General features: G+C 42.9%; 1 protein-coding gene across 7 annotated transcripts in view; it reads left to right on the top strand.

The window, feature by feature from the left end:
- The window catches only part of LOC100380420 (ubiquitination factor E4B, UFD2 homolog (S. cerevisiae)), a 93,670-nt gene that overhangs the window by 64,588 nt on the left and 13,841 nt on the right, over positions 1-15,241 (top strand). For all 7 annotated transcript variants that reach the window (XM_014135593.2, XM_014135591.2, XM_014135590.2 and 4 more), the window contains 8 exons: positions 7,133-7,271; positions 7,439-7,538; positions 9,424-9,551; positions 10,377-10,475; positions 11,291-11,526; positions 11,731-11,857; positions 12,040-12,184; positions 12,307-12,441. In XM_014135593.2, the coding sequence (XP_013991068.1) occupies positions 7,133-7,271; positions 7,439-7,538; positions 9,424-9,551; positions 10,377-10,475; positions 11,291-11,526; positions 11,731-11,857; positions 12,040-12,184; positions 12,307-12,441 (1,109 nt within the window). The remainder of the gene's footprint in view (positions 1-7,132; positions 7,272-7,438; positions 7,539-9,423; positions 9,552-10,376; positions 10,476-11,290; positions 11,527-11,730; positions 11,858-12,039; positions 12,185-12,306; positions 12,442-15,241) is intronic.

The following is a 15,241-nucleotide window of genomic DNA, read 5'->3' as shown; positions in this document are numbered from 1 at the left end:
CATAGCAATTCAGATCCTTCTCAAGAGCACATGAGGGAGCCAAGGGAGTATCTAGTGTCAGCTGGCTATTATGACCAAGGCCTACATTTAAGAACAAGACAATCAAACTGCTTAGGGGCAAAGGTAGCAAGAGATACAGAAACATTTAAATTGTCCTTTGTAAATATGGCGCCAATTCTGTCCAGATTGGGTGACCTGAACAAAAATATAATCGCAACATGCAAACATTTAAAAGATTTTACTGAGTTACAGTTCATATAATCAAATGTTAATGGTCACATACACGCATTTAGCAGATGTTATTGTGGGTGTAGCGAAATTATTGAATAAATTCATTAGGCCCTAATCTATGGATTTCACATGACTGGGAATACAGATATGCATCTGTTGGTCACAGATACTTTAGGAAAAAGGTAGGGGTGTGGATCAGTCAATATCTGTTGACCACCATTTGCCAAATGCAGCGCGACATCTCCTTCACATAGAGTTGATCAGGCTGTTGATTGTGGCCTGTGGAATGTTTTCCCACTCTTCAATGGCTGTGCAAAGTTGCTGGATATTGGTGGGAACTCGAACATGCTGTCGTTCATGTCGATCCAGAGCATCCCAAACGTGCTCAATGGGTGACATGTCTGAGTATGCAGACATTTTCCAGGAATTGTGAACAGATCCTTGTGACATGGGGCCGTGCATTATCATGAGGCAATGGCGACGTATGAATGGCACGACAATGGGCCTCAGGATCTCATCACAGTATCTCTGTGTATTCAAATTGCCATCGATAAAATGCAATTGTGTTCGTTGTCCGTAGCTTATGCCTGCTCATACCATAGCCCAACCGCCACCATGGGGCACTCTGCTCACAACGTTGACACCAGCAAACCGCTCGCCCACCCGGCGCCATACACGCCATCTGCCTGGTACAGTTGAAACCGTAATTAATCTGTGAAGAGCACACTTATCCTGTGGCCATCGAAGGTGAACATTTGCCCGCTGAAGTCGGTTACGACGCCGAACTACAGTCAGGTCAAAACCCTGGTGAGGATGACAAGCACGCAGACGAGCTTCCCTGAGACGGTTTCTGACATTTTTGCCAACATTTTTCAGTTGTGCAAACCCACAGTTTCCTCAGCTGTCCTGGTGGCTCATGTCAGACCATCCCGCAGGTGAAGGAGCCGAATGTGGAGGTCCTGGGCTGGCATGATTACGCGTGAGCTGAGGTTGTGTGGCCGGTTAGATGTACTGCCAAATTCTCTAAAACGATGTTGGAGGAGGCTTATGGTAGATGCATTAACATTAAATTCTCTGGCAACAGCTCTGGTGGACATTCCTGCAGTCAGCATGCCAGTTGCACTCTCAAAACTTGAGACATCTGTAGCATTGTGTTGTATGATAAAACATGCACATTTTTGAGTGGCCTTTTATTGTCCACAGCACGAGTTGCACATGTGTAATGATCATGCTGTTTAAATTAGCTTCTTGATATGACACACCTGTCAGGTGGAGGGATTATCTTGGCAAAGGAGAAATGCTCACTAACAGGGTTGTGCCATTTTTGTTTGTTCAGAAATAAGCTTTTTGTGTTTGTAAAATTCCTGGGATCTTTTATTTCAGCTCATGAAACATGGGACCAACACTTTACATGATGCGTTTATATTTTTGTTCAGTAATAGAACAGAGGGTTTTCGTTAATGGAATCCTTGCATGCAAATTCAGTTGAGTGTGGTGTACCGCAGGGCAGCAGGCTAGGGACATTATTGTTTTTTGTTTTTACTAAATACCTTCCACTGACCTTGAATAAAGTGTCTGTACGCTGACGACTCAACAATATACACGTCGGCTGCAACCGTAAAATAACTGACACCCTTAACCTCTCTAGGGAAGGTGGGACGAAATCGTCCCACCTACGTAACAGCCAGTGGAATCCTGTGGCGCGTTATTCAAATACCTTAGAAATGCTATTACTTCAATTTCTCAAACATATGACTATTTTACACCATTTTAAAGACAAGACTCTCGTTAATCTAACCACACTGTCCGATTTCAAAAAGGCTTTACAAAGAAAGCAAAACATTAGATTATGTCAGCAGAGTACCCAGCCAGAAATAATCAGACACCCATTTTTCAAGCTAGCATATAATGTCACATAAACCCAAACCACAGCTAAATGCAGCACTAACCTTTGATCTTCATCAGATGACACGCCTAGGACATTATGTTATACAATACATGCATGTTTTGTTCAATCAAGTTCATATTTATATCAAAAAACAGCTTTTTACATTAGCATGTGACGTTCAGAACTAGCATACCCCCCGCAAACTTCCGGTGAATTTACTAAATTACTCACGATAAACGTTCACAAAAAACATAATTATTTTAAGAATTATAGATACAGAACTCCTCTATGCACTCGCTATGTCCTATTTTAAAATAGCTTTTCAGTGAAAGCACATTTTGCAATATTCTAAGTAGATAGCCCGGCATCACAGGGCTAGCTATTTAGACACCCACCAAGTTTGGCACTCACCAAAGTCAGATTTACTATAAGAAAAATGTTATTACCTTTGCTGTTCTTCGTCAGAATGCACTCCCAGGACTTCTACTTCAATAACAAATGTTGGTTTGGTTCAAAATAATCCATAGTTATGTTCAAATATCCTCTGTTTTGTTCGTGCGTTCAAGACACTATCCGAAGTGTAAAGAAGGGTGACGCGCCCGACGCGTTTCGTGACAAAAAAATTCTAAATATTCCATTACCGTACTTCGAAGCATGTCAACCGCTGTTTAAAATCAATTTTTATGCCATTTTTCTCGTAAAAAAGCGATAATATTCCGACCGGGAATCTGTGTTTTAGTACAAAGAGAGAGAAAATAAAAACATGGGGTCGCCTCGTGCATGCGCCTCAGTCTCATTGTCCTCTGATAGACCACTTACCAAAGGCGCTAATGTTTTTCAGCCAGGGGCTGCCTCGACATCATTCAGCTTTTTCCCGGGTTCTGAGAGCCTATGGGTGCCGTAGGAAGTGTCACGTTACAGCAAAGATCCTAAGTTTTAAATAAAAAAAGTCAAGAAGCCCAAGGAATGGTCAGAGAGGGCACTTCCTGTACAGAATCTTCTCAGGTTTTTGCCTGCCATATGAGTTCTGTTATACTCACAGACACCATTCAAACAGTTTTAGAAACTTTAGGGTGTTTTCTATCCAAAGCCAATAATTATATGCATATTCTAGTTTCTGGGCAGTAGTAATAACCAGATTAAATCGGGTACGTTTTTTTATCCGGCCGTGTAAATACTGCCCCCTAGCCCTAACAGGTTAACATAGAGCAACTCTAGCAATAGGCTGGTGCTAAATATCTCAATAACTAAAAGCATAATTTTTGGGACAAATCACTCGCTCAATGCTGACCCTAATTTAGATTTATTATTGAATAATGTGACGATTGAGAAAGTTGAGACTAAACTTCTGGGTGTAATCCTAGGGAGCTGAGAAATGTTTTTCTTGGCTCATAGTGTGCTGTCGGCTGTAGTAATAAAGGCCTAAATCAGAGATGTTGTGTAAAAAACACAACGACCAGAGTAATATTTACACAGTACTCTAAATTTGTCCAATTCAATTTTTATATATCAGGGGGTTTCGCGGCACCCCTATTTCCATCGGCCATGAAAGTGCCAGCTGTCAGTCAGACACATACAACTTTTATTTTAAGTTGACCTTTTATTTAACTAGGAAAGTCATTAAGAACAAATTCTTATTTTCAATGACGGCCTAGGAACAGTGGGTTAACTGCCTTGTTCAGGGGCAGAACGACTAAGCACTAGGCTACCTGCCGCCCATGACCAAATGTATGTGGACACCTGCTCATCGAACATCAAATTCCAAAATCATGGGTATTAATATGGAGTTGGTCCCCCCTTTGCTGCTATAACAGCCTCCACTCTTCTGGGAAGGCTTTCCACTAGATGTTGGAACATTGCTGCGGGGACTTGCTTCCATTCAGCCAGAAAAACATTAGTGAGGTCAGGCACTGATGTTGGGCGATCAGGCCTGGCTCGCAGTCAGCGTTCCAATTCATCCCAAAGGTGTTTGATGGGGTTGAGGTCAGGGCTCTGTGCAGGCCAGTCAAATTCTTCCACATCGATCACGATAAACCATTTTTGTATGGACCTTGCTTTGTGCATGGGGGCATTATCATGCTGAAACAGGAAAGGGCCTTCTCCAAACTGTTGCCGTGAATTTGGAAGCACAGAATCGTGTAGAATGTCATTGTATGCTGTAGCGTTAAAATGTCCCTTCACTAGAACTAAGGGGCCTTGCCCGAACCATGAAATACAGCCCCCAGACCATAATTCCTCCTCCACCAAACTTTATAGTTGGAACTATGCATTGGGCAGGTAGCGTTCCTCTGGCATCCGCAAAACCCAGATTAGTCCATCAGACTGCCAGATGGTGTAGAGTGATTCATCACTCCAGAGAATGCGTTTCCACTGCTCCAGAGTCCAATGGCGGCAAGCTTTACACCTCTCCAGCCGACGCTTGGCATTGCGCATGGTGATCTTAGGCTTGTATGCGGCTGCTCGGCCATGGAAACCCATTTCATGAAGCTCCCGATGAACCATTCTTGTGCTGACATTGCTTCCAGAGGCAGTTTGGAACTTGGTATTGAGTGTTGCAACCGAGGACAGACAATTCTTACACACTACAAGCTTCAGCACTTGGTGGCCCCGTTGAACCATATACTTTCCTCCTACAGATAACCATTAACCTCTGGTGTAGCCCCTCAGCAACGGCACCCCTCAGGTCTCTATTACAACTACTGATTCATTATATTTGAAGTTTAGAAATCCAAACCTATCACCATCTACTGTATAGTTAATGGCCATTCAAACAACCTCACACTAGGCTACTCGCTGGAGGCTGGAGAAAGTTTGCTCACCTGATCGAGCATGGTTTGCCATAGTAGCCACTAGCCACTGCTATGGAGAGCAGAGTGATTTTCAGAATTAGGAACTCGTGTTAAGTCAATGAGATGAGTTCCACATGTAGTTAGACAGATCAGTTGAGGGACGAGTATTGCTTAGGAGTGAAGCCATCTAACCTAAGACAGTGGATAAGCGGTAGATACGTTCTATGCGTGCTATTTCTATGCTTTCCATCTTTAAGTTTCATTTTTGCTTCTTTTTACTTTTTGTTTTGAACATCAGCTTCAAAACACAAAGTAAATATTTTTTGTTATTGAAAATACATTTCACATCGATTTAGATGGTGCATTGATTCTCTACACTATACATTGCTTGTTTTGTCACAAACTGAAATTTTCGATCATTTTCTAAGTTTAGCAACCAGGCAATGATGGAGCGATTTCTACATATTGTTCCTTTAAGAAGAGTAAAATGTAATCCTTTATCATATACAGTTGAAGTCAGAAGTTTACATGCACTTAGGTTGGAGTCATTAACTTGTTTTTCAACCACTCCACAAATTTCGTTTTTGCCAAAACTATAGTTTTGGCAATCTTCTTTGTGCATGACACAAGTCATTTTTCCAACAATTGTTTACAGACAGATTATTTAACTTATTATTCACTGTATCACAGTTTCAGTGGGTCAGAAGTTTGCACACGCTAAGTTGACTGTGCCTTCAAACAGCTTGGAAAATTCCAGAAAATGATGTCATGGCTTCTGATAGGCTAATTGACATCATTTGAGTCAATTGGAGGTGTACCTGTAGACCTCAGGAAAAAAATTGTAGACCTCCACAAGTCTGGTTCATCCTTGGGAGCAATTTCCAAGCGCCTGAAGGTACCACGTTCATCTGCACAAACAATAGTGCGCAAGTAGAAACACCATGGGACCACGCAGCCGTCATACCGTTTAGGAAGGAGACGCGCTCTGTCTCCTAGAGATGAATGTACTTTGGTGCGAAAAGTGCAAATCAATCCCAGAACAACAGCAAAGGACCTTTTGTGAAGATGCTGGAGGAAACAGGTACAAAAGTATCTATATCCACAGTAAAATGAGTCCTATATCGACATAACCTGAAAGGCCGCTCAGCAAGGAAGAATCCACTGCTCCAAAACCGGCATAAAAAAGCCAGACTACGGTTTGCAACTGCACATGGGGACAAAGATTGTACTTTTTGGAGAAATGTCCTCTGGTCTTATGAAACAAAAATAGAACTGTTTGGCCATAATGACCATCGTTATGTTTGGAGGAAAAAGGGGGATGCTTGCAAGCCGAAGAACACCATCCCAATCGTGAAGCACGGGGGTGGCAGCATCATGTTGTGGGGGTGCTTTGCTGCAGGAAGGTCTGGTGCACTTCACAAAATAGATGGCCTCATGAGGAAAGGAAAATTATGTGGATATATTGAAGCAACATCTCAAGACATCAGTCAGGAAGTTAAAGCTTGGTCGCAAATTGGTCTTCCAAATAGACAATGACCCCAAGCATACCTCCAAAGTTGTGACAAAATGGCTTAAGGACAACAAAGTCAAGGTATTGGAGTGGCCATCACAAAGTCCTGACCTCAATCCTATAGAACATTTGTGGGTAGAACTGAAAAGGCGTGTGCGAGCAAGGAGGCCTACAAACCTGACTAAGTTACACCAGCTCTGTCAGGAGGAATGGGCCAAAATTCACCCAACTTATTGTGGAAGGCAACCCAAAACGTTTGACCCAAGTTAAACAATTTATAGGCAATGCTACCAAATACTAATTGCGTGTATGTAAACTTCTGACCCACTGGGAATGTGATGAATGAAATTAAAGCTGAAATAAATGATTCTTTCTACTCTTTTTTTTTTTCCTTTTTTTTCTTATGACATTTCACATTAATATCAAGTGGTGATCCTAGCTGACCTAAGACAGGGAATTTTTACTAGGATTAAATGTCAGGAATTGTGAAAAACAGAGTTTTTAAATGCATTTGGCTAAGGTGTATGTAAACTTCCGACTTCAACTGTATATGCCATGTTAATGTATGCACTCATGACTGTAGGTCGCTTTGGAGAAGTGTCTGCTAATTGGGATTCATTATAATTAATATTACCATCAAAATTTACTAACTAGATGTGCCATTCACCTACCTGAAGTTGTCCTATATGTTGTCCTAATTGTTTTTATCGACAGATGATGACCCTTCCAAGTTCTATAATCCCAAGTTCCCCACAGAGTGTTTCTTTCTGACGTTGCACACCCACCACCTGTCCATCCTACCAGGCTGCCGACGCTACATCCGCAGGCTGAGAGCCATTCGCGAGCTCAACAGGTACACACACACACACACACACACACACACACACACACACACACACACACACACACACACACACACACAGTCAGTTTGAAGTGGTCCAATAAGAAAGGCTTTTTTTTCGTTATCAGTTTTGCTGTGGTGTGCCCTAATGAAGATGACCCTGTTGTTTGACGTGGCAGGACGGTGGAAGAGCTGAAGAATAGTGAGAGCCAGTGGAAGGACTCTCCGCTGGCCAGCCGACACCGAGAGATGCTGAAGAGATGCAAAACCCAGCTCAAGGTTTGCTAACTTAAAAATATATATAAACTGCTCAAAAAAATAAAGGGAACAATAAAATAACACATCCTAGATCTGAATGAATGAAATAGTCTTATTAAATACTTTTTTCTTTACATAGTTGAATGTGCTGACAACAAAATCACACAAAAATAATCAATGGAGATCCAATTGATCAACCCATGGAGGTCTGGATTTGGAGTCACACTCAAAATTAAAGTGGAAAACCACACTACAGGCTGATCCAACTTTGATGTAATGTCCTTAAAACAAGTGAAAATTAGGCTCAGTAGTGTGTGTGGCCTCCACGTGCCTGTATGACCTCCCTACAACGCCTGGGCATGCTCCTGATGAGGTGGCGGATGGTCTCCTGAGGGATCTCCTCCCAGACCTGGACTAAAGCATCCGCCAACTCCTGGACAGTCTGTGGTGCAACGTGGCGTTGGTGGACGGAGCGAGACATGATGTCCCAGATGTGCTCAATTGGATTCAGGTCTGGGGAACGGGCGGGCCAGTCCATAGCATCAATGCCTTCCTCTTGCAGGAACTGCTGACACACTCCAGCCACATGAAGTCTAGCATTGTCTTGCATTAGGAGGAACCCAGGGCCAACCGCACCAGCATATGGTCTCACAAGGGGTCTGAGGATCTCATCTCGGTATCTAATGGCAGTCAGGCTACCTCTGGCGAGCACATGGAGGGCTGTGCGGCCCCCCAAAGAAATGCCACCCACACCATGACTGACCCACTGCCAAACCGGTCATGCTGGAGGATGTTGCAGGCAGCAGAACGTTCTCCACGGCGTCTCCAGACTCTGTCACGTGCTCAGTGTGAACCTGCTTTCATCTGTGAAGAGCACAGTGGCGAATTTGCCAATCTTGGTGTTCTCTGGCAAATGCCAAACGTCCTGCACGGTGTTGGACTGTAAGCACAACCCCCACCTGTGGACGTCGGGCCCTCATACCACCCTCATGGAGTCTGTTTCTGACCGTTTGAGCAGACACATGCACATTTGTGGCCTGCTGGAGGTCATTTTGCAGGGCTCTGGCAGTGCTCCTCCTGCTTCTCCTTGCACAAAGGCGGAGGTAGCGGTCCTGCTGCTGGGTTGTCGCCCTCCTACGGCCTCCTCCACATCTCCTGATGTACTGTCCTGTCTCCTGGTAGCGCCTCCATGCTCTGGACACTACGCTGACAGACACAGCAAACCTTCTTGCCACAGCGCACATTTATGTGCCATCCTGGATGAGCTGCACTACCTGAGCCACTTGTGTGGGTTGTAGACTCCGTCTCATGCTACCACTAGAGTGAAAGCACCGCCAGCATTCAAAAGTGACCAGAACATCAGCCAGGAAGCATAGGAACTGAGAAGTGGTCTGTGGTCCACCTGCAGAACCACTCCTTTATTGGGGGTGTCTTGCTAATTGCCTATAATTTCCACCTGTTGTCTATTCCATTTGCACAACAGCATGTGAAATTTATTGTCAATCAGTGTTGCTTCCTAAGTGGACAGTTTGATTTCACAGAAGTGTGATTGACTTGGAGTTACATTGTGTTCTTTAAGTGTTCCCTTTATTTTTTTGAGCAGTGTATATATATTTTTTTTCAGTTTTCAGTCGTATGGAACTTTCTCCCATCTGCTTGTGTTCTCCTTGTCATACGTGATACATCTTTGGTGAATTTGAATTGTGAGAACAGTAGAAAACGCAACGTTTCTCCAGTGCGTCATAGTTTCTTTCCAAATGTTCTTCCATTTTGTGTAGTTTCATACATGCTTTATGCTGAAATTTGTGTTGCAGACAGGAAAATTCAACATTTTAACTTGTCATAACATGAGTGAAGGACAATATTCAGTTGAAACCCTCTATCTTGTGATCTTTGGCCCTGACAGAAACTGGTGCGCTCCAAAGCCTGTGCCGATGCGGGTCTTCTGGACGAGAACCTGTTACGCAGATGTCTGCAGTTCTACAGTATGGTCATTCAGCTCATCCTACGCATGGTGGATCCTGCCTACCCACAGTAAGTTACTATGCCACAATCGGGAACTGTTTTAATGCTGTAATATAAGGTTATATTACGAAGTAAAGTAGGCTACCTGGAGAAATGAAATAACGTGAACTAAGTGAGGAATGCACCTTTCTTACTAACACACACACACACATAGTACTGTTCAAAAGTTTGAGGTCACTTAGAAATGTCCCTGTTTTTGAAAGAAAAGCAAATGTTTTGTCCATTTTTAAAATAACATCAAATTGAGCAGAAATACAGTGTAGACATTATTAATATTGTAAATGACTATTGTAGCTGGAAACGACGTAAAAAAATAAATAAAGTAATATCTATTATCAGCAACCATCACGCCAGTGTTCCAATGGCACGTTGTGTTAGCTAATCCAAGTTGATCATTTTAAATGGCTAATTGATCATTAGAAAACCTTTTTGCAATTATGTTAGCACAGCTGAAAACTGTTCTGATTTAAAGAAGCAATTAAACTGGCCTTCTTGAGACTAGTTGAGTATCTGGAGCATCAGCATTTGTGGGTTTGATTACAGGCTCAAAATGGCCAGAAACAAAAACCTTTCTTCTGAAACTCGTCAGTATATTCTTGTTCTGAGAAATTAAGGCTATTCCATGCGAGAAATTGCCAAGAAACTTAAGATCTCGTACAACGCTGTGTACCACTCCCTTCACAGAACCAGCGCGAACTGGCTCAAACCAGAATAGAAAGAGGAGTGGGAGGCCCTGTGCACAACTGAGCGATTGAGCTATTGTTTGTATTGTTTGTGACTTGCATTAAGTGGGTCAATAACGCACCCTTATATTCCTTCTTTCCCTTTTTGCAGCGTAACTCTACCACTGAATCCCGAGATCCCAAAAAGCTTTGCTGCTCTGCCAGAGTTTTACATTGAAGATGTGGCCGAGTTCCTGCTTTTTGTTGTGCAGTAAGTCGACAGATCGATGGTCATAATTATTACATAGTGCAGAGCCAGACAAAGACCAAAACATTTCTACAAACTTGGATGTTAAAAGTTTTTGGGCTGCTGTATTCTTAGTTTTGATTGGCTCCTAAAACAACTTCATTGGAGCTGTAGCCAATCCTGGCCAACAGACTCTACAATGGGGCCCACCAGAGTGGGATTGATTGTGTTAATTTACCCTGTTTTACCTGAAGCAAATGTTTCAGTCTATCTTTTATACATTTATTGGAGTATTGTATAAATGGTAACTTCAAAGGGATGTGATATGAGTAGGGCCAGAAGGATTTCCTAACGATGTAACCCAACCAGAGAAACTCCTGGCCCTGACATACAGAGGACATTCTCTTTCCTTGTATTAATACATGCATGAGAGGGACCTACTTCCTCCCTGGACAAGTCTCCTCTGTTTGACTTTTTCTCAGTTAGTCTCCCCTCATTTCCTCGCATCCTCTCTGCATCTTCTCAAACCGCATTGCAGTAGAAGTTCAAAGGTCCCTCCCCCCAGACCTTCTTCTCCAGTGCGTTATAAGGAGGTGGTGAGCAGAGAGGAACGAAGAAATCAAGGAAAGATTAATTACATACATTTTAATTAACACCCCTCCCAAATTGCTGGTTACACATTATGAATTAACAAGGGTATATCTGCAGAATACTATTAAATAAGGGGGTGTTTAAATGGGGGTCATATAGAAATTACCTTTTAAAAAAGGTAAAATAATGCATCTTCTGAGAAATGGATTTTGACTGATAGTCAGCATCCATTTTCTATGCCCTGCCAGGTATTCCCCTCAGGTTCTGTATGAGCCCTGCGTCCAGAACATTGTTACCTTCCTGGTGGTGTTCATCTGCAGTCAGAACTACATCCGGAACCCCTACCTGATCGCCAAGCTGGTGGAGATTCTGTTTGTCACCAACCCAGCTGTGCAGCCGCGCACCCAGTGCTTCTCTGAGATGATGGAGAACCATCCACTGTCCGTCAAACATTTGGTCCCGGCCCTCATGAAGTTCTACACTGGTGAGACCACTTGGTGCGGGGGATTCAGTTTATGCGCCAACATAAACTGTACTGTGCTGGCTTGGATTTTTTCTTTTTCACGTTGGTCTAGGTTCCATCAACTACAGTGATGTGTAGTACGGCTTGGCTCGACTCAGTTGTCTGAAAATGTTAAGTGGACTGATTCTCACAGGCAACTGACTGAGTGATTCCTCCCTCCCACAGACGTGGAGCACACCGGTGCCACCAGCGAGTTCTATGACAAGTTCACCATCCGCTACCACATCAGCACCATCTTCAAGAGCCTCTGGCAGAACATGGGCCACCATGGCACTTTCCTGGAAGAGTTCAAGTAAGTGGGCTAAAATCAAAGCTTAGTATTTATCTCATGACAATTACTTTTATGGTGACGGCCTGGTCTAAATAGGTGTCCACTGTCCGGTCATGGTGTATGCTGCGTGTAACACAGAACTTTTTCTGTGTGGCTGACTGGGAGGCCTGTGGAAATCAATACATCTGTTTGTTCCCCTGTAGCTCCGGGAAACAGTTTGTGCGTTACATCAACATGCTGATCAACGACACCACCTTTCTGCTGGACGAGAGCCTGGAGTCCCTGAAGCGCATCCATGAGGTCCAGGAGGAGGTTAAAAACAAGGAGCAGTGGGATCAGCTTCCCAGGGTCAGTACGGAATTTCTGGGGAAAAAAACAAATGGGTTGTGAAGTGCTTATGAATGTGTTACGAAGTTCATTTGTAGTGCCTTAAGACTGAAACACTGAGTGTTCCTCCATTTCTCCCTCAGGAGCAGCAGCAGAGCCGCCAGTCCCAGTTGACCCAGGATGAGCGGGTGTCACGCTCCTACCTGGCCCTGGCTACAGAGACGGTCGACATGTTCCACATCCTCACCAAGCAGGTCCAGAAGCCCTTCCTCCGGCCCGTGAGTACCACTCTGACCAGGAAAAAAAACACACATTTCAATCATGCTCTGTTTCCAGGCTACAGAGAGGGGCTCTAGAGCACCCCATTTACAATGTTGTTTTTGACAAAGATGAGGTTAGCATGACTTTTACTGGCTGTCAACATAGCCACATACAGCAGCCGACAACAACAATAGAACATTGAGAAGGAAAAACTATGTGCTGGTCTACTCGAATGGATGAAACATTTTAAGGCTGCTTTGAAAAGGGTATCCTATGACTGGCGGAAAAACAAAGGGGATGATGGCCACCACTTAGTAAACGGAAAATGTATAAAAATATATTGTGTGGTTTACTTTTCACTATCAAGGCACTCTTGAAGAAAACGCAGGGAATAACTTTTTGATTTTAAAAAGTGTTTATTGTCTTGGCATTACAGTAGAAATATAAATAACCTGAAAAACAAATGCCAAAGTGTTTCGGCCTGGTATGTGCCTTCATCCGTTTTCTTCAAGAGTGCTGTGATGGGAAAAGTAAGGCACAAAATTCATTTGTCTACATTTTTCGTTTACTAAGTGGTCGCAATCATCCCCTTTTTGTTTTTCTTCCGAGAATAGAACATTGCTGTGCAGCAGCACAAAATACAGTTCAAGTCTGAAGTTTACAAACACCTTAGCCAAATACATTTAAACTCAGTTTTTACCAATTCCTGACATTTAATCCCAGTAAAAATGTCTTGTCTTAAGTCAGTTAGGATCACCACTTTATTTTAAGAATGCGAAATGTCAGAATAATAGTAGAGTGATTTATTTCAGCTTTTATTTCTTTCATCACATTCCCAGTGGGTCAGAAGTTTACATGCACTCAATTAGTATTTGGTAGCATTGCCTTTAAATTGTTTAACTTGTGTCAAACGTTTCGGTTAGCCTTCCACAAGCTTCCCACAATTTTGGCCCATTCCTCCTGACAGAGCTGGTGTAACTGAGTCAGGTTTGTAGGCCTCCTTGCTCGCGCACACTTTTTCAGTTCTGCCCACATATTTTCTATAGGATTGAGGTCAGGGCTTTGTGATGGCCACTCCAATACCTTGACTTTGTTCTCCTTAAGCCATTTTGTCACAACTTTGGAAGTATGCTTGGGGTCAAGCTTTGATTTCCTGACTGATGTCTTAAGATGTTGCTTCAATATATCCACATAATTTTCCTTTCCTCATGAGGCCATCTATTTTGTGAAGTGCACCAGACCTTCCTGCAGCAAAGCACCCCCACAACATGATGCTGCCACCCCCGTGCTTCACGATTGGGATGGTGTTCTTCGGCTTGCAAGCATCCCCCTTTTTTCCTCGAAACATAACGATGGTCATTATGGCCAAACGGTTCTATTTTCGTTTCATCAGACCAGAGGACATTTCTCCAAGAAGTACAATCTTTGTCCCCATGTGCAGTTGCAAACCATAGTCTGGCTTTTTTTTATGGCGGTTTTGGAGCAGTGGCTTCTTCCTTGCTGAGCGGCCTTTCAGGTTATGTCGATATAGGACTCATTTTACTGTGGATATAGATACTTTTGTACCTGTTTCCTCCAGCATCTTCACAAGGTCCTTTGCTGTTGTTCTGGGATTGATTTGCACTTTTTGCACCAAAGTACGTTAATCTCTAGGAGACAGAACGCGTCTCCTTCCTGAGCGGTATGACGGCTGCGTGGTCCCATGGTGTTTCTACTTGCGCACTATTGTTTGTGCAGATGAATGTGGTACCTTAAGGCATTTGGAAATTGCTCCCAAGGATGAACCAGACTTGTGGAGCTCTACAATTCTTTTCCTGAGGTCTTGGCTGATTTCTTTTGATTTCCCCATGACGTCAGGCAAAGAGGCACTGAGTTTGAAGGTAGGCCTTGAAGTACAGGTACACCTCCTATTGACTCAAATGATGTCAATTAGCCTATCAGAAGCTTCTAAAGCCATGACATCATTTTCTGGCATTTTCCAAGCTGTTTAAAGGCACAGTCAACTTAGTGTATGTAAACTTCTGACCCACTGGAATTGTGATACAGTGAATTATAAGTGAAATAATCTGTCTGTAAACAATTGTTGGAAAAATTACTTGTGTCATGCACAAAGTAGATGTCCTAACCGACTTGCCAAAACTATAGTTTGTTAACAAGAAATTTGTGGAGTGGTTGAAACACTCAGGTTGGCGTCATTAAAACTCGTTTATGTGAACTTCCGACTTCAAATTGCACTTTTAAAAAATATTACTGCAGTACTCCACATCTGCCAAGCTCACCGGGCCAGTTAATCAAGCTTTGGCCAGCACATTTTCAAACTCCAAAACAGAGAAAAGGTATTTATATTTGTATTTAATCCTTCTCAATCTATCCAATGTCTGACGCAATAACAGGGGTGCAAACTCGTCACCTTTTTGCGTAACGAACTAACCACTATCTGTTGACTAATGTTTTCTCTCTACAGTATGTGGTTAATTTTCAGAGTGAGAGAATTAGGTGAAAATGAGGCGTTGCTTGTTAAACAAGTGGATTCAGGGATCAAGTGTAGCTGGAGCTGGGCCTGGTTTAAACTGGATGCCTCTATAGAGGTGAAAGGAACACCACACACTTTCCCTCTTTCTCATTTTTGCGTGCACATTGTAGAACAGATGTCCACAAGCGGAAAGTGTACAATGTAATAATGTGCAGTGTAGCCCAAAGATAGTTTTTGTTTTGAACTTGACAGTAACGTGTGAATGAAGAAGGATTATATATATTTTTTTTTTTTACTCAGTGAACGTTATTTTTGCTCACATGTAGCTTTGTGCACTTGATCGA

This window comes from Salmo salar, chromosome ssa13 (assembly GCF_905237065.1).
Source record: "Salmo salar chromosome ssa13, Ssal_v3.1, whole genome shotgun sequence".
Taxonomy (NCBI): Eukaryota; Metazoa; Chordata; class Actinopteri; order Salmoniformes; family Salmonidae; genus Salmo; species Salmo salar.
Note: the sequence above shows the minus strand (reverse complement) of the source record. Positions and strands in the feature narration are given on the sequence as shown.